Source organism: Lynx canadensis, chromosome X, assembly GCF_007474595.2.
Source record: "Lynx canadensis isolate LIC74 chromosome X, mLynCan4.pri.v2, whole genome shotgun sequence".
NCBI lineage: Eukaryota > Metazoa > Chordata > Mammalia > Carnivora > Felidae > Lynx > Lynx canadensis.
Genome location: NC_044321.2, coordinates 47,616,192 through 47,642,265, shown reverse-complemented (window position 1 = coordinate 47,642,265; position 26,074 = coordinate 47,616,192). Strand labels below are relative to the sequence as shown.

The 26,074-nt window shown below is 38.5% G+C and overlaps 1 protein-coding gene across 5 annotated transcripts in view; it reads right to left on the bottom strand.

Annotated features, from left to right (window-relative positions):
- RRAGB (Ras related GTP binding B) overlaps positions 1-26,074 on the bottom strand; it is a 51,829-nt gene that overhangs the window by 24,397 nt on the left and 1,358 nt on the right. For 4 of the 5 annotated variants that reach the window (XM_030305882.1, XM_030305875.1, XM_030305879.1 and 1 more), the window contains exons 2-6: positions 25,782-25,815; positions 23,136-23,235; positions 12,462-12,545; positions 10,487-10,553; positions 7,855-8,077 (exon numbers count right to left, since the gene is read on the bottom strand). In XM_030305882.1, coding sequence (XP_030161742.1) covers positions 7,855-8,077; positions 10,487-10,553; positions 12,462-12,545; positions 23,136-23,235; positions 25,782-25,815 — 508 coding nt within the window. The remainder of the gene's footprint in view (positions 1-7,854; positions 8,078-10,486; positions 10,554-12,461; positions 12,546-23,135; positions 23,236-25,781; positions 25,816-26,074) is intronic. The other variant, XM_030305878.1, reaches the window with a different exon arrangement.

The window sequence follows — 26,074 nt, the reverse complement described above, 5'->3', positions numbered from 1 at the left end:
CCTTTATCCTTACAGGATCTTCTCTTTCATCTTAGACTTTAAAATCAAATCCTCTTATATTGCATAAACTAAAGTTGGACTATTTTTGTTACTTGCCAGACCTGGGGTCTCATAGCTAGCTAGGAGTCATCTCTTTCTACTGTGTCTTCTTTGGTTAATTTATGTGTACTAATCCCCATGCTAGAAAAGAAGCCAAAGATACCATATCAGTGTAATTAAGAGGGACTGGGCATTGAGCCTAACCTAAAGTGATTGGCACTTCTATTGGTGCATAAATATTTTCTAAGTTAACCTAGTGAATGCAATAACCCTTCTTCATCTCACCCCTGGTGGGTCTTCTAGCCTTCACAGTAACTACCTCTTCTGAAGGACAATAAAACAGGATAAGTAAACATAAACATACATAAAGGAGGATGTAAATGGAGAAGATGGCGGACTAGGAGGATGCTAAGCTCATTTTATCCCACGGACACACAAAAATAACAGTCACATCAGTGCAACCAAACAAGAAAATAATCTAAAGACTGGCAGAAAGAGTTTCCATAGCTAATAGAACACACTGAAAGGGTGAGGGGCAGAGATGTGGGGAACCAAACTCTCAGCCAGACTAACCACAAATGGGAGGGACACCACAAGCATGGAGAAGGGAGAGGAGCAGACCCCACATTAGGCACCCCAGACATAGGGAGCTGCACTAGGAAGATGAGTCCCCCTAACATTTGGTTTTGAAACAAGTGGGGCTTAACTTTGTGAGTTTTTATAGTCAGGGGGCTTAAATTCAGATACTTTAAAATCAGCTGGCTCAGCTCTGGGAGAGCTGGAAGGCAATAGGAAACTAAGTCTTCATCCTCAAAGAGTCAGCATATCAAACAACTCCACTGAGATACTGCATAGAAGCAGCAGTGTGAAAAGTGCTTAGGGTACACATTAAAGAGATTTATTTTCCAATCTCAGAACATGTGAAGGAGGGCAAGGGATCTTTAGGAGACTTCTCCAAGAACAAAAGAACTGGTGGGAGCCATTTCTTTGCACCCACAGCCTAGATAGCTAGACACTTGCAGAAAATACCATGAACACTCTCCACTTTGCTTGCTAACACTATGCAGCTCACCCTCACAATCTCTTGTGGACCAGTTCTATCCAACCCACTCTACAGAGGAGTCCCTCCAAAGCAGCTCCTGCATGTCTCATCCTACAGGGGCCAGCACTACTCCAAAGTAACTCCTGTACTGGGGAGAGGGGAAAATAACCCTTCGACTAAAGCCTCGGTAACCAAGCCTTATAACTGGCAGTATAAAGAGAGTCCTGGGACGCCTGGGTGGCTCAGTTGGTTAAGCGTCTGACTTCGGCTCAGGTCATGATTTCCCAGTCCGTGAGTTTGAGCCCCACTTCGGGCTTTGTGCTGACAGCTCAGAGCTTGGAGCCTATTTCAGATTCTGTGTTTCCCTCTCTCTCTGACCCTCCCCCATTCATGCTCTGTCTCTCTGTCTCAAATATAAACACTAAAAAAAAAAATTTAAAAAAGAGAGAGAGTCCTGCCAAACATTACTCCTGCAGGCCCTTCCAGGAATCTGGCCTGACTCCTGACCCCATACACCAACAAAAGCCCCTCAGGGGACAAGACAGGGAGAGCACTCTGCTGGTAGGTGCTATTTCAGCCCCAACAGACAGACCGGGAGCAGAGAGCTGGTTTGTCTCCAGACTCTGTCCACAAATGAAAGCCTCTCATTAGACAATGCAAGGAGAGTGCACTGCAGTTTGATGCTACTGTAGCCCCTGCAAATGTGCTGAGGGCAGGCATCTGGTCTGATTGCTGAAACCACCCAATGATAAGCCCACAGTGGCTTCAGACTGCCCTCTTAACAGAACAGGGACCAAATCCTACCCAGTGCGTGCATAATAGGCAAAGCAGGCCATTATAGCATACTGATAGGAAGGCAAATGTGGCTCAACCAGAAGAATAAGGCATACACAATCCACACAGGAGAAACTCCTGAGGCACCTGGTTCTGATAAACAAGGGACATTGTGCTACAAGCCACAACAAGAACTTTTCTTCATAAGGCTATTACTTTCAATACCAGGAGACATAAATGATCTGATACAGAAACAAACACAGAGTTAGATAAAATGAGGAGGCAGAAGAGTATGTCCCAAAAGAAATAGCAATAGAAAATAAAAGCAAAACAGCTAAGTGAAATGAAGATAAGCAATATGTGTGATAAAGAATTCAAAGTAACGGCCATAAAGATACTCACTGTATTTTTAAGAGGTAGAAAATATAAAAATAACAAATAAGAAATGAAGGATTCAATAACTGAAATTAAAAATACACGAGAGGAAGACAGAATCAATAGTTTAGAGGAGGAAGAAGACTGGATCATAGAGCTGGAAGACAGACTAATTAATAGGAAGAACCAAACTGAAGAGAAAAAAAAAAAAAAAAAAAGGAATAATAAAAAATAAGAATAGGTTAAGGAAAGTCAACAACATCATTAAGTGTAATAACCCTTACGTTATAGGGATTCCAAAAGAGAGAGAGAAGGGGGCAGAAAATGTATTTGAAGAAATAACAGCTGAAGAATTCTCTAATCTGGACAAGGAAACAGATATCCAGATCCAGGAGGCACAGAGAACACCTAAAACAATCAACCAGAGGAGTACACACAAAGACACATTAAAGTAAAATCGCAAAAAGTAGTGAGAAATAGAGAATTTTAAAAGCAGCATGAGAAAACTTATACACATAGGAAATCCCATCAGGCTATCCACTGCTTTTTCAGCAGAAACTTGGCAGGCCAGAAGGGAGTGGCATGATACATTCAAAGTACTAAAACAAAAAAATCTGCAACCAAGAATACTTTACCCAGCAAGGCTATCATTCAGAATAGAAGAAGAGATAGAGTTTCACAGGCAACAAAAGTTAAAGGAGTTCACCACCACTAAACTAGCCTTAAAAAAGTTAAAGGGAATTCCTCAAGGGGAAAGAAAAGGCATGACCAGGAAAAAGATTATGAAATTATGATGAAATTATGAAATGAAAATACTTCATAGGTAAACATAAACATAATAAAAGTAGTAGACTAATTACTTATAATACCAGTATGGACGTTAAACACAAAAGGATTAAAATAAATTATATCTATAAATATTACTCCATAGATTCACAAAATAAAAAGTTATGAATTATGACATCATATACATAAAAGGTTGTTGATGGCAGGAGTAAAAATTTAGTACTTTTAGAATGGGTTCAAAGTGACCATCTGTAAGGGTTAAATTGTAGTGTAGGGCTAACATAGCTTAAAAAATAACAGCTTTGTTCTGACACTGAAGGTCAAGAGATAATAGCCTTGCTTTACTCTTGTAAATTATGCTTCACACTCTTGTAAATCAGGCTTCACCAATGAAGGAAACAAAAGCTCAAAGAAAAGAGCATCAGAGGCAAGGTCAAGGAGATCCACTGGTTGCAACTTAGCGGCAGAAAGTCTAAAATAATCACCTCATCCGGCAACTGTTTCTAGCTCATCTGGGAACTGTTTCTAACTCGTCTGGGAACTGTTTCTCTGTTCTGTTCCCAGGTGATAATAAAATGATGTGATCAGCCATAAAAACTCTGTATCCCGGCTGTTCGGGGCCACACTCTTATCAAGTGTTGGTCCCGATCGGTCGGCCTTGCCTCTCATTGCAATAAACTGTGTTGTGACTGTCACTGGTGCCCGTAGCATTCTGTTTCAGGAGTTGTGTGGATGCAACACATCAACTTAACATAGACAGCTATGGTCATCAGATGTTATATATGAGCATAATGGTAATCACAAATCAAAAACCTATAATAGATAACCAAAAAATAAAGAGAAAGGAATCCAAGCGTATCAGTAAAGAAAGCCATCAAACCACAAAGAAGAGAACAAGGGGAAAAAAAACACAGAAAAACTACAAAAACAACCATAAAACAAATAACAACACGACAATAAGTACATATCTATCAATAATTACTTTGAGTTTAAATGGACTAAATGCTCCAATCAAAAGACACAGCATGACTGAATGTATAAAAAGCAAGACCCTGTCTATAAGAGACTCACTTCACACTTAAAGACACATGCGGATTTAACGAAAAGGAATGGAAAAACATTTATCATGCAAATGGAAGTGAAAAAAAAGATGGGGTAGCAAAGCTTATATAAGACAAGATAGACTTTAAAACAAATACTGTAATAAGAGACAACAACTACATGATGATAAGGGGAATGATCCAATATGAGGTAAGAACAATTATAAATATTTATGCAATCAACATAGGAGTACCTAAATAAAGAACATAAAGAAACAAACATATACACACAAAGACAAGCATTGAAAGTAATAATGGCAGGGGACTTTAACACCCCATTTACATCAATGGATAGATCATCAAGACAGAAAATCACCCCAAAAAAAATAGTGGCTTTGAACACTGGACCAGATATAACTAACAGATATATTCAAAATATTCCATCCAGAAACAAAAGAATACACTCTTTTAAAGTGCACATGGAATATTCTCCAAAACATTTCACATGTTATGCCACAAAATAAGTCTCGGTAAATTATAAAAAAGTGAAAGCATATCATGCATGTTTTCTGACCACAATGGTACAAAATTAGAACTTAATCACAAGAAAAAATCTGGAAATGGGGCGCCTGGGTGGCGCAGTCGGTTAAGCGTCCGACTTCAGCCAGGTCACGATCTCGCGGTCCGGGAGTTCGAGCCCCGCGTCAGGCTCTGGGCTGATGGCCCAGAGCCTGGAGCCTGTTTCCGATTCTGTGTCTCCCTCTCTCTCTGCTCCTCCCCCGTTCATGCTCTGTTTCTCTCTGTCCCAAAAATAAATAAACGTTGAAAGAAAAAATCTGGAAAGATCACAAATACATGGAGACTAGGGCACCTGGGTGACTCAGTCGGTTGAGCATCTGACTTCAGCTCAGGTCATGATCTTGCAGTCCATGAGTTTGAGCCCTGCGTTGGGCTCTGTGCTGACAGCACAAACATTTAAAGAAGAATGAATACTATTCTTCTCAAACTATTCCAAAAAAATATGAGGAAGGAAAGCTTCCAAATTCAATCTATGAGGCCAGCACTACCCTGATACCAAAACCAGATAAAAACACGACAAAAAAGAAAACTACAGGCAAACTCACTGATGAACAAAGATGCAACAATCCTCCACAAAATATTAACGAACTGAATCTAACAATACAGTAAATAAATCATTCACCATGATCAAGTGGCATTTATATCTGGGATACAAGGCATTTAATATTTGCAAATCAATCAACGGGATACACCACATTAGCAACAGAAAAGAGAAAAAGCATACAATCATTTCAATAGATGCAGTGAGAGCATTTGAAAAAATATAATATCCATTCATGATAAAAACTCTCAACAAAGTAGATTTAAAAGGAACATGCCTCAACATAATAAAGACCATGTGAAAAACCTACAGCTAACATTCTCAATGGTGAAAAACTGACAGTTTTTTCTCTAAGATCAGGAAAAAGACAAGGATGTCCACTCTCACTACTTTTATTCAACATAGTATTAATAGGAAGTCCTAGCCAAAGCAATCAAACAAGGAATAAAAGGCATCCGTATTGGTAAGGAAGAATTCAAACTTACACTGTTTGCTGATGACACGATACTATATATTGAAAACCCAAAAGACTCAATCAAAAAACTATTAGAACTGGTAAATGAATTCAGTGAAGTTGCAGCATATAAAATTAATATACAGAAATCTGCATTTCCATACACTAATAATTAAGTAACAGAAAGAGAAATTAAGAAAACAATCCCTTTTATAATTGCAAAACAAAGAATAAAATATATAGGAATAAACCAAGCAGACAAAAGACCTGTACTCTGAAAACTGTAACATACTGAAGAAGGAAACTGAAGATGACACTAACAAATGGAAATGATATTCCATGCTCATGGATCAAAAGAACAAATACTGAAATGTCCATACTACCCAAAGCAATATACAGATTTAACGCAATCCCTAAAAAAATACCAACAGGATTTTTAACAAAAGTAGAACAAATAATCCTAAAATATGTATGGAACCACAGAAGACCCCGAACAACCAAAGCAATCTGGAAAAAGAAGAACAAAACCGGAGGTATCAGAATCCAAGATTTCAAGATCTACTACAAAGCTGTAGTAATAAAAACAGTATGGTTCCCGGCACAAAAATAAACATAGAGCCCATGGAACAAAATAGAACACAAATACACCCACGCTTATATGATCAATCTACCATAATGGAGGCAAGAATATACAATAGGAAAAAGACAATCTCTTCAACAAATGTTACTGGGAAAACTGAATAGCTACATGCATATGAATGAAACTGGACCAATTTCTTACTCCATACACAAAAAATGAACTCAAAATGGAGTAAAGACCTAAATGTGAGACCTGAAAATGTAAAATTCCTAAGAGAAAACATAGGCAATGATTTCTTTGACATTGGCAATAGAACCATTCTTCTAGTTACATCTGTTCTGGCAAGGGAAACAAAAGCAAAATCAAACTACTGGGACTACATAAAAATAAAAAGCTTTTGCACAATACAGGAAACCATCAATAAAACAAAAAAGGCAACCTACCAAATGGGAGAAAATACTTGCAAATAATATATCTAATAAGGGGTTAATATAAAAAATATATAAAAAACTTAAATAATTCAACCCCCCCAAAAAAAACCCCAAAAAATCCAATTTAAGAAATGGTCAGAAGACATGAATAGACATTTTTCCAAAGAGGACATACAAATGACCAACACACATGAAAAGATGTCCAACATCACTAATCATCAGGGAAGTCCAAATTAAAACCATAACAAGATATCACTTTACACCTCTCAGAAAGGCTAAAATAAAAATACACAAGAAATGACAAGTGTTGACGAGGATGTAAAGAAAAAGGGACCCTCATACACTGTTGGTGGGAAGGCAAATTGGTGCAGCCACTGAGAAAAACTGTAAGGAGATTCCTCAAAAAAATTAAAAATATGATTTTCATATGATCTAGTAATTCCACTACTGGGTATTTACCCAAAGGAAAGGAAAATACAAATGTAAAAAGATATGTGGGTCCCTATACTGCAGCAATATTTACCATAGCCATGATATGGCAGCAACCCAAGTGTCCATCCATAGATGAATGAAGAAGATATGGTATATATATACAATGGAGTATTATTCAGCCATAAAAATGAATGAAATCTTGCCATTTTTAAGAACAGGGATCAACCTAGAGAATATAATACTAAGTGAAATCAGCCAGAGAAAGATAAATACCATATAACTTCACTGATTTGTGGAACTTAAGAAACAAGACAAAGCAATAAACAGAGGAAAAAAAGACAAACAAAAAACCAGACTCTTAAATACAGAGAACAAACTCCTAGTCGCCAGAGGGCAGGTGGCTGGGAAAAATAGATGAAATAAAGGGGATTAAGAATACAGTTACCTTGATGAGCAGTGAGAAATGTATAGAACTGATGAATCATTATACTCTATGGCTGAAATATAACACTATATGTTAATTTTACTTAATTAAGAAAACATACAGGCTGCTTAATGATATCACATTGACAAGTTCCTTACATAAACCTGAAAATTACTTGCCAAATGGATGTTATATTTCCCTTACCATGGAAAATTTATGAGTATTTTTAAAAAACTTTGAGTGCTTCTGCTGAGATTTATTCTTCCTAAAAACAATCCTACCATTTACCTATATCTGTACAAAAGAAGTTTAGAAAGCATGTCAACCATTTTGTGCAGCACCCTTTATATTTCTTACCAGGTCCCGTTGATCCTCCTGTACCAGATCCATTTTGTGTACCAAGCAAAAGATTTTGGCATCTGGAGAATTCTGCAGAATAGCCTCTAGGCATGATTGGTAATAGTGCATGTCCTTTTCCAATTCACGGCTTTCCACATCAAACACATATATCAGAACCTCCACATTTCTGAAGATGTTGTCTCGCTGGCTAGTGAAATAATTTTCCATGAAAGTGTCCTGTCTAGTAGGAAAAAAAAATCTAGGTAGTAAACAAGTCCTTGGTTTAGTCACTCCTATTTACAATCTATTTTTGTTGGCTTAATCAATGTGAAAGATAATCTTACAGCTTCAAATTACTAGGCAAATAAATAATAAAATAAATAGGCCAAAAAGGTATGGCCTCACCTTATTTCTTGAGCCCCACCTTGCACCATTCTTTGCTCCTCTCCTTGTGTTCCAAATACACTTTGACCTTCTCTCATTTGGACTAGCCTGTGGTGTACCCACCAAGGGGCATTTACACATTGTTTACTCTGTTGCACATGCTATTCCCCTATCTCCGCATCTAACTAACTCCTACTTGTCCCTTTAGATTTCAGTTCAGTCCATATTTCCTCACAGAAACTATCCCTGATATCCCTGTCTTGAGCAAATCCAGTCACCATAGGCCCTAATATAACAGTTTTTTTTAAATATTTATTTATTTTTGAGAGAGAGCATGTGCACAAGTGGGAGAGGGGCAGCGAGAGTGGGAGAAAGAGGATCTGAAGCAGACTCTGTGCTGACAGCAGAGAGCCCAATGCGGGGCTCGAACTCATGAGCCATGAAATCATGACCTGAGCCAAATAGGACACTTAACTGACTGAGCCACCTAGGTGCCCCAATACTGTTTTTATTTTTCACACTTAACCACAAATGTGGTATTACATGTGTCTGTGCAAATTTTTAATTAATGGAATTCACTTCCCTACACAATATATTCCATGAAAGCAAGGATCATGTCTGTTACTGTCTGTCGTTGTTTCCCAGCCTTATGCAAAGAGCCTGCCATAGGATAGGTGCTCAGCGAATGTTTATTGAATGAATAACCGTCATATACTCTAAACTATATGACAATGACTCCAAGATAACTTTTTATAAGTGTTGTTCTTTGATCCTTAGGCTGTGTACTGCTTACCAAGAACTTCTCAATTACCAGGCAGCCAGTGAAAAAACAGTAGTTTTGTTGGAATTTAAGAAACAAAACAAGTAAGCAAAGGAAAAAGAGAGAGAGAGAGAGAGAGAAAGCAAAAAACAGACTCTTAAGTATTGAGAACAATCTGATGGTTACCAGAAGGGAAGTAGGTGGAGGAGATGGGTGATATATGTGATGGGGATTAAGGAGTGCATTTATCGTGATGTGCACCGGTTACTGTATGGAATTGTTGAATCACTATATTGTATACCTGAAACTAATGTGAAACTGTATGCTAGCTATACTGGAATTAAAATAAAATAAAATAATAAAAAAACAGTTTTGTCATGTCACAAGCTTTTAGTCTTGTACTTTGTTATTAATTAGCTGTGTGACCTTGGGGGATTCATAAGCTCACTGGACGTCAGCTGCCTTATCTGCAAAATTAATAACACCTTAGTGCCTAAAAGCAAGGAACTATGACTAATCTCTTGAAATAGATTACAGAACTAGAAGAATGATAATGAGGAAGGATTTGTATGGAGAGAGCTCCTAGAGCATTAAGTGAACCATCTGCTAGCAATAATGGAGTCATTTTCTTATAGAATATTTGGCTATTTCATTATTCTTTCAACAAAAAACTCATTCAGCACCTGTTATATGGTTGGTTCTATGCCAGGAGCTGGTAAAACACTGAGCTAACAATAATGTCTGTCTATTTTGTGAGGAACTTTCCTATGCATTTATATATCATCTTACTGAATCATCAAAACAACCCTATTGAGTGGGTACCACTATTATCTCTTTTGTACAGATGAAGAAACTGTAGCTCAAGAGTTTAAATAATCTACCCAAGATAACACAGCTAACAGAGGTGTGCTATAAACCCCAATCTAACTCCAGAGCCTAGGCTCCTAACCACTGCGCAGCATGGAGATGCAAATGGCCATATTGTAGGGAGCAATATCCACATATAAGCACAGTGAATGTGCATTTGTGATGGACTATTCTGGAAGTGCCTCAGCCATGAGAGGAAAAACTGTTTCCTACTCCTCCAACAGCTGGTAACTCAGCTGGAGAATATATACTTAGGGCAATCTACAGTGCTTAGACTGCCTGGAGATTGAAAATAATAAAGAATGAGGTGGTATGGTATGATGACTAAGAACTCAGCATTGGTGTTATGACACTTGAGATAAAAACCTAATTTCTTCACCTGCAAAAGAGGGTGATAATCTATCCCATACTACAGATACCTAGATATAGCTTATGTTACTGATGATTAAACATGTCACATATGGCATGTTCACAATTACATAAAAGTCAGAAATCTTTAATCAAGTGCCAGTTCTGAAGTAATTTCTATCGAATGTATCTATTACAAGTGATAGTTACTTTAATGTATTTTCTACACTTGATTATACTAGGTGCTATGATTACTGCCACTGGCCCCACAAACAAGCAGATGGTACTTACCCACCACAGTCCCACAGGTTCAATACCAGGTTTCCCAGAAATCGAACATGAGAATGTTCTACATCAACTGGAAGACAAATATGACAAATCTAGTACTGTAGCATGTTAGGTGAAATTCAAAATAAGCTAACCCAAAAAGAACTAACCCATGGAATTTAGAAGGACCAAAGTGGAGTGAAATGCTCAAAGCTACAACAAGAAGGTGATATTTAGCTTAGTAGTGCAGTTTAGTGGCAAGGTGGGCACCTAAACTAGTCTGAGCTAGAGCTGGCTTTCACGTATGTCATTTTACTTTTTAGTACTTTAGTACTTAGAGCAGAAACAATCTCCAATTATAATATTAATGTTAACATTTCAACATGTAAGACAGAGACATATACCATTTAATAGCTCTTATCCAACCCACCAACACCCTCCACAAAAAAAATTAATACCAACACCAAATACAAAACAAGCATAAAACATAACCCAACTCACTCCCTCTATTGGTTTCCCTATTTCAGTTAATGATCCTACCACTGTCCCATTTGGAGGGGGGGGGGAACAGGTCATTGTAGACTTCTCTGTCCACATTCATTGATATTCCTTTGTAATCTCTCAATTCTACTCCTTGTTTTACAACTTGCCACTAACATTAAGGAAGGCCCTTTACCTTTTCAAGCCTATATAACTATAATAGCTCTATAATTATCTCTCATCAGGAAACCTTACCCACTTTACTTCATCCTATAGGCTACTGTCAGGTTCATCTTCTTAACACTACTTTGAACATGTCACTCCCCATTCAAAAAACTTTCAATGGTTCCTCCATGCCTACAGGGGGGCATTCAAGGTCCCTCAGAATTTGGCTTCCAATCTACCTTTATATCCCCAGTGAGTCACATTAATAAAGCCTTTTGCTTCAGTCCAATTTGGTTTATTCATAGTCCTCCCCAACCCCACTACCTCCCCAACCCCTAATATACCTTACAACAGGGGTCGCAAACTTGCTAATATGGGCCAGGCCAGTAAATGTACAAAAGCAAAGATAATCATGTATGGAAAGCAAACATCCATCCAAGAGGATGATGGAGTGGTTGTCAATTACTCAATTACTCAGCTGTAGCTCATTTGTCAGGCATGAATGTGGGATCAAGATGATCATATCTTTAAAACTTCCAATAGTAGTAGGAAATCCAGATTTTTACAGAAACTTTTACATATTAATAACTAATTCCAATTTTTCTAAAACATTGTACAGGCCAAACAAAACATATCTACAGGCCTTATCCAGCTTATAGATTGCCTGTTTGCGACCTCTGCCTTACACTTCTCTCTGTACTCTATACTTTGCCTACTTTGTTCATCTGCCTAGAAAGTCCTCCCCACCTTTCTTTCAAAGTTATGTTCATCTATTAAAACCCAGATTAAATTCCACCTCCTCTAAAAGCCCTACCTGGCCACCCCCACTTACCGTCATCACTCCCTCTGAATTCATTCAAACATTTATTAAGCATCTACTCTCTGCCAGGCACCAAAAATCACAAGGAGGAATAATGAAAATTCTTATCCTGAAAATTTCCTTAAAGTCTAGCAATTATCATTTATACAATTTATGTGACAATCAATCATACAGTGGTGTTTCTTCTATGACTATCTTGAATCTATTGCTTAAATTGGCTGCTCTCTAAACTTTGTGCAATTTTTTCTTCTTATAACCTAGATCATAAGCAGCAAAGCATTATTATAAAAAACATGGGCATTGGAGGTAAACAATTTTAGTTCAAATACCAGCTGTACTTCTCTGTGTGACCTTGGGCAAGTCACTTAACCTTTGAGTATGTTTCTATTAAAAAAGATGGAAGGCATGCTACTGACCTCACAGGATTATTGTGAGGTTTAAAGGAGTTACAAGTGCCTGGCACGTAGTAGGTGCTCAAACTATTTCCCTTCTTCCCCTTACTTCCCCCTCCTTGGAAAAGGAATCATATCTTACATGTCTTTGTATTTCCAACAGAGTCTACGAGAGAGTAGGTGCTCAAACTGCTATTAATTTGAAGACTATGTAAACGGTCTAGTACTAAAAAAAAATGGAAAGAAGTGCTACTGAGAAAGGGAAAGACAATAACAAAAGAAGTGACAGGATTCAGTGACTGTTTAGATATGAAGCACATGGGACAGAAATCTGGTTTCTACTTCCATATCAGAAATTGTTCTCATCAAGTGACCAGTGGCCCCATTATCAAATCCAGTGGACTTTTTAGTCCTAGTCTTACTTTCTGCAGCATGACACTGTTGACTACTCTCTTCTCAAAAAATTCTCTTCTCTTGGCCTCTGATATCATACCTATAACCTCTCTGGCAGATCCTCCTATTCTTCTTTCTGTCCCTTAAATGTTAGAGTTCTTCAGAATTTCACCTTTGGCAACCTACTTTTTTCTCTAGATTTTTACCCCAGGAAAGCTTTCTATTCTATTTCTATTATTTATCATTTGGATACTGTTAACTCATAAACATGTATCTCTTAATATAGACGTCCCTCTCCCTTTCTGAAACATGTATTGGACATCTTCACTTGAATAATGCACAAGTATCCCAAACTCAGTGTATCCAAATATAACTCATCTCACCATTTTCCCTACAAAATCTATTCTTTCAGTCTTCTCCATCTCAGTGAATTTAACCAGTTGCCTAAGCCAAAACCTTAATTTTATCCTTAAGTCCATCCTTTCCTCTACTATTCCCCCCAAACCTATCAGCAAGTTCTATTACTCTACCTCTTAAATATATCCCAAATTCATTTTCTCCTCACTATATCCACTAACCACTACTTTAACCCAAGTTAAGGTCCCATCATCTCTTACCTTGTCTACTAAAATAGTTTCCTAATTTATCAACCTGCTTCTACCCTTGCCTCCGTCCAATATGTCCTCCATATTAGATATAATGGTCTCTCCAAAATGCAGATTTTACTCCATCCTTCTTTAAAAAGAAAAAAAAAAGTCTCTGTATATGTATGATTGTATACACCCAGGAAAAATAAAAAAGGCCAGAAGGACTAGTTCAAACTACTAATGGTGGTTGTCCCTAGGAAGCAGGCCTGATGATGAGGGAAGTAGACTTTCTACACTTCTATAATACCTGAATTTTTCGTATTACTTTTGTAATTAAAATTGAAAATTAAAAATAATAAAATCTGATCATGTTACTTTTCCGTTTAAAATTCTCTAGGGGCTGCCCTCTACCCTCAGTTCAAACTACCTGACTTGGGTTATAAGACTTTATGATCTAACCCCTACATTCTGCCTCCCTCTTCTATTCTTCCCGTCCTGCTGTCATAAGAGCAACTGAAAAGAACCAGAAGAGAGCTTTGGAAAATCACATACACTTATGGGACAGAAAGAAGAAAATATTTTTAAAGGAGTAGGGATAGTTAAAGATAAAGGAAGAAAACCAGGGTAATAAAGCATTAAATAAAAGCCAAGGGAACAGAGAATTTTGAGAAGGTAAGAAATCTTGGAGCTGTCAACAGTGTTTGTGACTAAAATACTTCAAAATCATATTTTTATTGACAAGTTTACTATTCCAACAAACACATTTTAATAGCCCTCTAATAAATTAATTATATCACCATTCTGTATCTTTACCTCAAAGTTTAAAACACAGTAGGCTCTAAGTTTAACAAAATAAAACTGGACTTTTTCAGCAATGACAAACTAGGAAAACATTAAAGGTGATATAATATTTTAGAAGTACTCTTTTACTACTTTTAAAGAAAATCAGCAACTGCATAAAAAAAAAACAATAAGTGAAAATCAAAGCACTATATGTATTTTCAAGTAGTCTTTAAGTTTAGCAGTAGAATCCAGACTTTTCTTCAGCAATGACAAATTAGCTAATGATACATTCAAGCATTAACTCCAACATAATTATTTAAAGCATATTTTACTACCTTTAAGGAAATATAGCAACTGCTAGCAAAGTATACCAATAAAGCTCCCACTTGAGATATTCTTAAGGACAAGTGTCCTGTCCCATTCACAGTGCCTGGCACACAGGACGACTGAGAAAAGCACTTGTTGAATAAATGGACTGCTTGAATATATGGGGTTCATATAATTTACAACATTCTGTTTGTAACCTTTTAATGCTGCTGCTAGATTACTTCAAAACTATTTCAAGTAGCTTGAATAGTTTTGAAATTTGGGTTGCATGACTATTCACTAGACTTAGGGTAGTAAATCAACCTCTGCTGATTAGCTAAACACAAAAATATTAATTGACTAGAAAAAGGTACTTCAGTAAAATGTACATAATTTAAAACACAAAAAGAATGAAATTTCCCAGGAATGGTGGCTATAGAACAATGGATAGAGCAGGAGCATATAATGACATTTCAGTTCTAACACTTGCTAGTTGAGTAAGCTCAACTTCTAGTTCATCTATCAAAATGAAGCTAATATAAAGACTAAATAAAAAAGCATATAATAAATACCAGCTTCCTCTAATATACTGAAACCATATGATTATTAGGTCTAGATATTTAACTTGGGAGAATAGAAACAAATTAAAATCTAGCAAACCAAGACATGAAGAAGTCTGGAGAGGTACTTTTCTAAAAGGAAGTCTCTCAAGGCATGACAAGCCATAGGACCTTGTCCTGACCAAAAAAATTTTTGAGGAATGGCTTAGATGAAAACTAGATGAGATGCTTATCAAATGTACAAAATGCACCAAGCTAAGAAGAATAGCTAACAAAAACCCAATGCGATTGGGAGGGGAAGATGGCGGCGTAGGAGGACGCTGGGCTCACCGCGCGTCCTGCTGATCACTTAGATTCCACCTACACCTGCCTAAATAACCCAGAAAACCGCCAGAGGATTAGCAGAACGGAGTCACCGGACCCAAGTGCAGACGAGAGGCCCACGGAAGAGGGTAGGAAGGGCGGCGAGGCGGTGCGCGCTCCACGGACTGGCGGGAGGGAGCCGGGGCGGAGGGGCTGCTCGCCGGCCAAGCAGAGCCCCCGAGTCCGACTTGCAAAAGCGGAGGGGCCTGACGGACTGTGTTCCGACAGCAAGCGCGACTTAGCGTCTGGGAGGTCATAAGTTAACAGCTCTGCTCGGAAAGCGGGAAGGCTGGAGGACAAAGGGAGGGTGAGCTGCGGAGCCCCCGGACGACAGAGCTCAGTTTGGCGGGGAACAAAGGCGCTCGCCAGCGCCATCTCCCCCACCCATCCCCCAGCCAAAATCCCAAAGGGAACCGGTTCCGGCCAGGGAAATTGCTTGCTCCCCGCAAACACCCAACTCTGTGCTTCTGCGGAGCCAAACCTCCGGCAGCGGATCTGACTCCCTCCGGCTGCCACAGGGCCCCTCCTGAAGTGGATCACCTAAGGAGAAGCGAGCTAAACCTGCCCCCCCCCGCCACCGTGCACCTTGCCTTCCCACCCCAGCTAATATGCCAGATCCCCAGCATCACAAGCCTGGCAGTGTGCAAGTAGCCCAGACGGGCCACGCCACCCCACAGTGAATCCCGCCCCTAGGAGAGGGGAAGAGAAGGCACACACCAGTCTGACTGTGGCCCCAGCGGTGGGCTGGGGGCAGACATCAGGACGGACTGCGGCCCCGCCCACCAACTCCAGTTATACACCACAGCACAGGGGAAGTGCCCTGCAGGTCCTCACCACACCAGGGACTATCCAAAATGACCAAGCGGAAGAATTCCCCTCAGAAGAATCTCCAGGAAATAACAACAGCTAATGAGCTGATCAAAAAGGATTTAAATAATATAACAGAAAGTGAATTTAGAATAATAGTCATAATTAATCGCTGGGCTGGAAAACAGCATACAGGACAGCAGAGAATCTCTTGCTACAGAGATCAAGGGACTAAGGAACAGTCACGAGGAGCTGAAAAACGCTTTAAAGGAAATGCAAAACAAAATGCAAACCACCACGGCTCGGATGGAAGAGGCAGAGGAGAGAATAGGTGAACTAGAAGATAAAGTTATGGAAAAGAGGAAGCTGAGAAAAAGAGAGATAAAAAAATCCAGGAGTATGAGGGGAAAATTAGAGAACTGAGTGATACACTAAAAAGAAATAATATACGCATAATTGGTATCCCAGAGGAGGAAGAGAGAGGGAAAGGTGCTGAAGGGGTACTTGAAGAAATTATAGCTGAGAACTTCCCTGAACTGGGGAAGGAAAAAGGCATTGAAATCCAAGAGGCACAAAGAACTCCCTTCAGACGTAACTTGAATCGATCTTCTGCACGACATATCATAGTGAAACTGGCAAGATACAAGGATAAAGAGAAAATTCTGAAAGCAGCAAGGGGTAAACGTGCCCTCACATATAAAGGGAGACCTATAAGACTCGTGACTGATCTCTCTTTTGAAACTTGGCAGGCCAGAAAGAATTGGCACGAGATTTTCAGTGTGCTAGACAGAAAAAATATGCAGCCGAGAATCCTTTATCCAGCAAGTCTGTCATTTAGAATAGAAGGAGAGATAAAGGTCTTCCCAAACAAACAAAAACTGAAGGAATTTGTCACCACTAAACCAGCCCTACAAGAGATCCTAAGGGGGACCCTGTGAGACAAAGTACCAGAGACATCACTACAAGCATAAAACATACAGACATCACAATGACTCTAAACCCGTATCTTTCTATAATAACACTGAATGTAAATGGATTAAATGCGCCAACCAAAAGACATAGGGTATCAGAATGGATAAAAAAACAAGACCCATCTATTTGCTGTCGACAAGAGACTCATTTTAGACCTGAGGACACCTTTAGATTCAGAGTGAGGGGATGGAGAACTATTTATCATGCTACTGGAAGCCAAAAGAAAGCTGGAGTAGCCATACTTATATCAGACAAACTAGACTTTAAATTAAAGGCTGTAACAAGAGATGAAGAAGGACATTATATAATAGTTACAGGGTCTATCCATCAGGAAGAGCTAACAATTATAAATGTCTATGCGCCGAATACCGGAGCCCCCAAATATATAAAACAATTACTCATAAACAGAAGCAACCTTATTGATAAGAATGTGGTAATTGCTGGGGACTTTAACACCCCACTTACAGAAATGGATAGATCATCTAGACACACGGTCAATAAAGAAACAAGGGCCCTGAATGAGACATTGGATCAGATGGACTTGACAGATATATTTAGAAATCTGCATCCCAAAGCAACAGAATATACTTTCTTCTCGAGTGCACATGGAACATTCTCCAAGATAGATCATATACTGGGTCACAAAACAGCCCTTCATAAGTTTACAAGAATTGAAATTATACCATGCATACTTTCAGACCACAATGCTATGAAGCTTGAAATCAACCACAGGAAAAAGTCTGGACAACCTCCAAAAGCATGGAGGTTAAAGAACACCCTACTAACGAATGAGTGGGTCAACCAGGCAATTAGAGAAGAAATCAAAAAATATATGGAAACAAACGAAAATGAAAATACAACAATCCAAACGCTTTGGGACGCAGCGAAGGCAGTCCTGAGAGGAAAATACCTTGCAATCCAGGCCTATCTCAAGAAACAAGAAAAAGCCCAAATACAAAATCTAACAGCACACCTAAAGGAAATAGAAGCAGAACAGCAAAGGCAGCCTAAACCCAGCAGAAGAAGAGAAATAATAAAGATCAGAGCAGAAATAAACAATATAGAATCTAAAAAAGCTGTAGAGCAGATCAATGAAACCAAGAGTTGGTTTTTTGAAAAAATAAACAAAATTGACAAACCTCTAGCCAGGCTTCTCAAAAAGAAAAGGGAGATGACCCAAATAGATAAAATCATGAATGAAAATGGAATTATTACAACCAATCCCTCAGAGATACAAACAATTATCAGGGAATACTATGAAAAATTATATGCCAACAAATTGGACAACCTGGAAGAAATGGACACATTCCTGAACACCCACACTCTTCCAAAACTCAATCAGGAGGAAAGAGAAAGCTTGAACAGACCCATAACCAGTGAAGAAATTGAATCGGTTATCAAAAATCTCCCAACAAATAAGAGTCCAGGACCACATGGCTTCCCAGGGGAGTTCTACCAGACGTTTAAAGCAGAGATAATACCTATCCTTCTCAAGCTATTCCAAGAAATAGAAAGGGAAGGAAAACTTCCAGACTCATTCTATGAAGCCAGTATTACTTTGATTCCTAAACCAGACAGAGACCCAGTAAAAAAAGAGAACGACAGGCCAATATCCCTGATGAATATGGATGCAAAAATTCTCAATAAGATACTAGCAAATCGAATTCAACAGCATATAAAAGGAATGATTCACCATGATCAAGTGGGATTCATTCCTGGGATGCAGGGCTGGTTCAACATTCGCAAATCAATCAACGTGATACATCACATTAACAAAAAAAAAGAGAAGAACCATATGATCCTGTCAATCGATGCAGAAAAGGCCTTTGACAAAATCCAGCACCCTTTCTTAATAAAAACCCTTGAGAAAGTCGGGATAGAAGGAACATACTTACACATCATAAAAGCCATTTATGAAAAGCCCACAGCTAACATCATCCTCAACGGGGAAAAACTGAGAGCTTTTTCCCTGAGATCAGGAACACGACAGGGATGCCCACTCTCACCGCTGTTGTTTAACATAGTGCTGGAAGTGCTAGCATCAGCAATCAGACAACAAAAGGAAATCAAAGGCATCAAAATTGGCAAAGATGAAGTCAAGCTTTCGCTTTTTGCAGATGACATGATATTATACATGGAAAATCCGATAGACTCCACCAAAAGTCTGCTAGAACTGATATATGAATTCAGCAAAGTTGCAGGATACAAAATCAATGTACAGAAATCAGTTGCATTCTTATACACTAACAATGAAGCAACAGAAAGACAAATAAAGAAACTGATCCCATTCACAATTGCACCAAGAAGCATAAAATACCTAGGAATAAATCTAACCAAAGATGTAAAGGATCTGTATGCTGAAAACTATAGAAAGCTTATGAAGGTAATTGAAGAAGACTTAAAGAAATGGAAAGACATTCCCTGCTCATGGATTGGAAAAATAAATATTGTCAAAATGTCAATACTACCCAAAGCTATCTACACATTCAATGCAATCCCAATCAAAATTGCACCAGCATTCTTCTCGAAATTAGAACAAGCAATCCTAAAATTCATATGGAACCACAAAAGGCCCCGAATAGCCAAAGGAATTTTGAAGAAGAAGACCAAAGCAGGAGGCATCACAATCCCAGACTTTAGCCTCTACTACAAAGCTGTCATCATCAAGACAGCATGGTATTGGCACAAAAACAGACACACAGACCAATGGAATAGAATAGAAACCCCAGAACTAGACCCACAAACGTACGGCCAACTCATCTTTGACAAAGCAGGAAAGAACATCCAATGGAAAAAAGACAGCCTCTTTAACAAATGGTGCTGGGAGAACTGGACAGCAACATGCAGAAGGTTGAAACTAGACCACTTTCTCACACCATTCACAAAAATAAACTCAAAATGGATAAAGGACCTAAATGTGAGACAGGAAACCATCAAAACCTTAGAGGAGAAAGCAGGAAAAGACCTCTCTGACCTCAGCCGTAGCAATCTCTTACTCGACACATCCCCAAAGGCAAGGGAATTAAAAGCAAAAGTGAATTACTGGGACCTTATGAAGATAAAAAGTTTCTGCACAGCAAAGGAAACAACCAACAAAACTAAAAGGCAACCAACGGAATGGGAAAAGATATTTGCAAATGACATATCGGACAAAGGGCTAGTATCTAAAATCTATAAAGAGCTCACCAAACTCCACACCCGAAAAACAAATAACCCAGTGAAGAAATGGGCAGAAAACATGAATAGACACTTCTCTAAAGAAGACATCCAGATGGCCAACAGGCACATGAAAAGATGTTCAGCGTCGCTCCTTATCAGGGAAATACAAATCAAAACCACACTCAGGTATCACCTCACGCCAGTCAGAGTGGCCAAAATGAACAAATCAGGAGACTATAGATGCTGGAGAGGATGTGGAGAAACGGGAACCCTCTTGCACTGTTGGTGGGAATGCAAATTGGTGCAGCCGCTCTGGAAAGCAGTGTGGAGGTTCCTCAGAAAATTAAAAATAGACCTACCCTATGACCCAGCAATAGCACTGCTAGGAATTTATCCAAGGGATACAGGAGTACTGATGCATAGGGGCACTTGTACCCCAATGTTCATAGCAGCACTCTCAACAATAGCCAAATTATGGAAAGAGCCTAAATGTCCATCAACTGATGAATGGATAAAGAAATTGTGGTATATATACACAATGGAGTACTACGTGGCAATGAGAAAAAATGAAATATGGCCTTTTGTAGCAACGTGGATGGAACTGGAGAGTGTAATGCTAAGTGAAATAAGCCATACAGAGAAAGACAGATACCACATGGTTTCACTCTTATGTGGATCCTGAGAAACTTAACAGGAACCCATGGGGGAGGGGAAGAAAAAAAAAAAAAAGAGGTTAGAGTGGGAGAGAGCCAAAGCATAAGAGACTGTTAAAAACTGAGAACAAACTGAGGGTTGATGGGGGGTGGGAGGGAGGGGAGGGTGGGTGATGGGTATTGAGGAGGGCACCTTTTGGGATGAGCACTGGGTGTTGTATGGAAACCAATTTGTCAATAAATTTCATAAAAAAAAAAAAAGAAACCAATTTGTCAATAAATTTCATATATATATAAAAAAAAAGAAGAATAGCTAACAGAACAGATGAAATAATAAGCATATAAAATGAAAACAGTATCGTATCCCCTTTCTACAGATAAGGGCCTTTTCTGAGGCCGTGAGAGATAATGACTCATCCTGGACTTCACAGTTAACAAACAGTGGGTACAGGAACATAAAGGCTAAAACAAACAAAACTGAATAACTTAATAGATATAAGAATTTATTCTTAGATTTTAAATATTAGCTGCACAAGAATCAAAAGGATGATACGTGTTTTAGTAACAATGTATGTGAAAAGGAATTTTTTTTTAGTATGACTCAATATAATGAAAACCACTCCAAAAAATAAGAGTAGGGGGCTAGACTGTGCTAACAGCAGTGCGATGCCCAGAATAAGAAATATAATAGTCCTACCTTGATCTGATCAGATCACATCTATATTCAAGTCTCAGCACTTTAAGAAAAACATAGACACATTCAAACAAGTCCTTAAAATGCTTCAAAATGATGTCAAATGAGGAATATATGAAGGAACTGGAGATATTTAACTTAGGTAGATAAGATTTGGGAAGCAAGGATAGATTGAGACATTAATCATACTCAAATATTTGTAGAGACACAAAGGAACAAAAAGAGGACCAGCTAACAAAAGGGAAATAGATTTAGGGTTCTAACTAAGAAATAGCTTTCTAACTATTAAAGCTGCTCCAGGGGTGCCGGGGTGGCTCAGTCGGTTAAGCGACCAACTTCAGCTCAGGTCATGATCTCAGGGTTCATGAGTTCGAGCCCCGCATTGGGCTCATGCTGACAGCTCAGAGTCTGGAGCCTGCTACAGACTCTGTGTCTCCCTCTCTCTCTGCCCCTCCCCTACTCTGTCTCTCTGTCTCTCAAAAATAAAAATAAACATTAAAAAAAAATTTAAAGCTGCTCCAATTTTGACAGTATGTGTGTGTATGTATGTTTGTGTATATATATATATATGTATATATATATATATATATATATATATATATATATATATGATACTCCCAGTACTTTATAAACAAAAATGAGGTATCCTTCTTTGTATCCTAGGGTGTGGAACATAAACTGTTTTAAAATGTTTGTGGTTCTTGAAACAAGAATGAGATACCTTATGAAGTAGTGGGTGACTTGTCCCTAAAAGTGTTCAAGATGCTAGAAACCCAGATCAGGAATCTTTGAAAGCCAGGTAGGGCAATGCTTTCATCACTTAGAGGCCAAGGACCATGGCAGAATCCAGAAATGCCTGAATGTTGCAAAATAAATTGGCATTACAACCTAGAGACAGAAGAGGTCTTCCAGAAGCATAGATCCACTGAACTGGCAGCCACAGCAGCCCAGTTAGCCTATATTACGAAGCCAGATTTAACATTCAAACAAAAAAGGGCAATGAAACATTTCTCAAGTCAGAGCTGGAACTCCATTGAGAACATCTATATATATATATCCAGGAAGAGAAGCAACAGAGAATACACATCAAGCTAACCTCCTGCCCACAGCCCCCGCCACCCAGAATTTACCTTTTAATTACTAACAGCTTTAAAAAAGTCTTAGAGATTTTATTGTTATGCTTGTTAATACCTATCATGTTATTTCCTTTTATATAATAAAAACAACCCCCCACAAAAAAGGAACAAATAATCAAACAAAAGGGTCCCTATGTTTATTTAAGAAACAGCAGGATAAAAAACAAGTTGGACAAGGGTATCCTACTTGGTAAGCAACCTAGAAGGGACCTTCCCAAGAGAGCAAGTAGTAGTAACCAGAATTAGGCCACACCCCTCTGAGAAGGAATGAAAAACAAAGGAGAAACATGCTCCAAAACAAATCTCTCAACATCTGCATCCCTAACTTAATGCAATCAAGTGCCTTATGCAGACTATTAATAGTTAAGATCACCTGATTTCACAATAAGATAAAACATCTTACTTGTTGCACCAAGGCGACGTGTGTCTCTGGCAATATAATTTGCAAAGATAATAGACCTCATACTGGTCTTACCAGACCCACTTTTACCCATCAACAGCACCTAAGGAAAAAGTGAGAAAAAACAATGAAGTTAGAAATCTAGAGCAAATCAAGTCTAAAGGGACCTATTTCTCTCCTGTACTTGATGTTTTACTGAAGTGACAGTACCAACAACCTGCTGCAGATACTTGTAACTAACTAGTTCCCTGACCAATGGTGAATACAGAGATACCTAAAATTCCAGGGACCAGGCACTTACCTGTCATGGATCACACATCCTCTTGGCAATATAATCACATGAATTTATTATGCTACCATTATACACTATCATATATTCAGAACTATGTTAGAGAAATAACAACTTGAGGAAATCAAACCCTGACTCATAATCTAATGCTTCATGCACTGAACTACCTGGCAGGGGATTTCATTGTAACTGAAGGTTCCTCCTCCTGATTAAGGTCAACCTTTCCACCTCTGCCCTTGGTCTCATGCCTTCTACTTATTCTATGATTTTATTCTTTAATTACTCTGTATATTTTTTTCTTTTTAAGTGTCCCATGGCCTACAAGATCAAGTCCTTAAACAACATATACGTCCTTCCTTGATCTGGCTTATCTACTTCTCTGTAATTACCTCCTGACCTTCCTGGCCTGGAACTTTTAGAGTCCAGCCATACTGAACTGAACTAAACTGCTGATATCCACTTTGATTGCTCCCAGAACTCCAGGCAGCCCAGCTCTATGTCTCTGTTTCATGCTGTATTCTCTGCCAATAACTTTCCATTCCTTTTTCTTCCTTCAGCTAAGTTCCATTCATCTCTCAAGACTTGGTTCAGTAACCAACTCCTCAAGAAGCTTCTCTGATCTCAATGTACTAAGCTGGCTTGGGTGCATCTCACCTCTTTCCTCCCATGGCACTTGTAGAGCATTGCAAAGACCATAATGCACTGCGGTTATCTGGGATTTTTTTGGTCTTTCACAAGACTCTGAGTTCTTGAATAGCAGGGAGAATACCCTTTGTATCTCCAGTGTGTAACATATAACAGGCGCTTAAAATATGTTCATCAAAAGAATGACCAAGCTATCAAAACAAAGACATAAACCTAGCAAGTTTTTAATGATGAGAACTTTCCAATGGAAAAGGTGAACTTATGAAGGTGAATAGCCATCATATCAAAGTCAGCACCTAACAAAGACAGAAAAACACCTATCAAAGATACTGTAGATTCTTGCACTAGGAGGGAATTTGGTAAGGTAACTTTTCAGTCTTTTCAAACTTTAAAATTTATGGACTATAGTTCCAATTACCTTACTTTTCAAATGAAGGGGGTACGGTTATATCTTCAAGCCCTAAATAATTTATGAAATTTTCTAATTACAAATGTAGGGAGTATTAACAAAAGTGTATTGCACTCAGACTCAATTTAATCTAATCTAGCTATTTAGCTACATAACTTTATCTCACTAACAAAATGTTACTGACAAGCCAGTCTAAGGCTGTTGGAAAAATAACTTTGTTTTATTCTTAATCACACAGAAATTTCTGGTATTTTTAGCCAACCTTATTGACAGCAACTTTATTTTTTTTAAGTTTATTTATTTATTTTGAAAGAAAGAGAGAGTGCTAGTGGGGGAGGGCAGAGAGAGAGAGAGAATTCCAACCAGGCTACACTCCATCAGTGCAGAGACAGATGTAGTGCTCCATCTCATGAACCATGAGATCATAACCTGAGCCAAAATCAAGAGTCAGACACTCAAGTGACTAAGCTACCCCAATAGCAACTTTGGACAGGCTCATTAAGAACGTTCCTTTAGCAAACTGAATTATATAACTGAATTATTGGATGAAGTTACGGGTAAATATGGTGTTTTTCTTGTGTTTTTTAATTTAAGAAATCTTCAACTGCTTAGGAAAGAGTAACCAAGGCTAACAGTGTTAGGTGCTAACTTAAGGCCTACACATGCATTTACTCATTTAAACTTCATAACAGCCCTATGAGATAGATCATATTATTATCACCATTTTACAAATGAAGAAACTGAAAGCCCAAATTTCAGAAATTTGCTCCAGAACTGTGCCCTTATTGATTCTGTCTAACCCCCAGGTGGGGCACAGTACCATAAGAGCACAAGGGAAGGAATGTTCAATTCCACTTGGAAAACTCATATAAGCCATTATAGAGGTAACATTTAAGTTGGGTTCCACAAAAATGTGCAGGAAGACGCCTGTTTAGTGTTTGTGTATGGCTTGCACAAAATGCAAATTCGTAATTTGTAGAAAAACAGATTCTGTAGAGCTACGACAAGGTGCACAGGTGTGGCAGATTGGTTTAGTCAGGAAAAGATTTTTAAAGGGCATTCTATACTATGAAGTCACTTGAATTTCATTCTATGGGCTTTGGGAAGTATGTGAATGACCCAGTTAGATTTAAATATTAGAAAAATTAAATCTGATAGCAGAGAAGGGGATAAGAGTCAAAGAGAAAATGTAGAAGATTCCTGGAATGGTCCAGGAAAGATGATATATATACACCACAAATTTATTTCCTGAATGATATCTTCTTACCTTCACTTTTATGTATTTGATGTAATTAACATGTCTTACCTTTTTCTTCATGGCTGTATTTGGTAGCACCCACCTGCAGATATAAACCAAAAGACAGTTTCCAGGATCCATTGCCTTAGAAATTGGAATTTAAAAAATACAAATAAATGTGGAGTTGCAAAAGAACATGTTTAGCACAACAGCTGAGTACAGCTGTGTGCAGGAACTCCGTTAAAGAGGTCCTTGTTCTCCTAAATTATAAAACTGGATTCAAGTTCCCTAACCCCTAATTACAGTGCTCAGGAGACGGCTCCTAAGGTTTATTTAGGGATATAAATAAGCCATAAAATTCA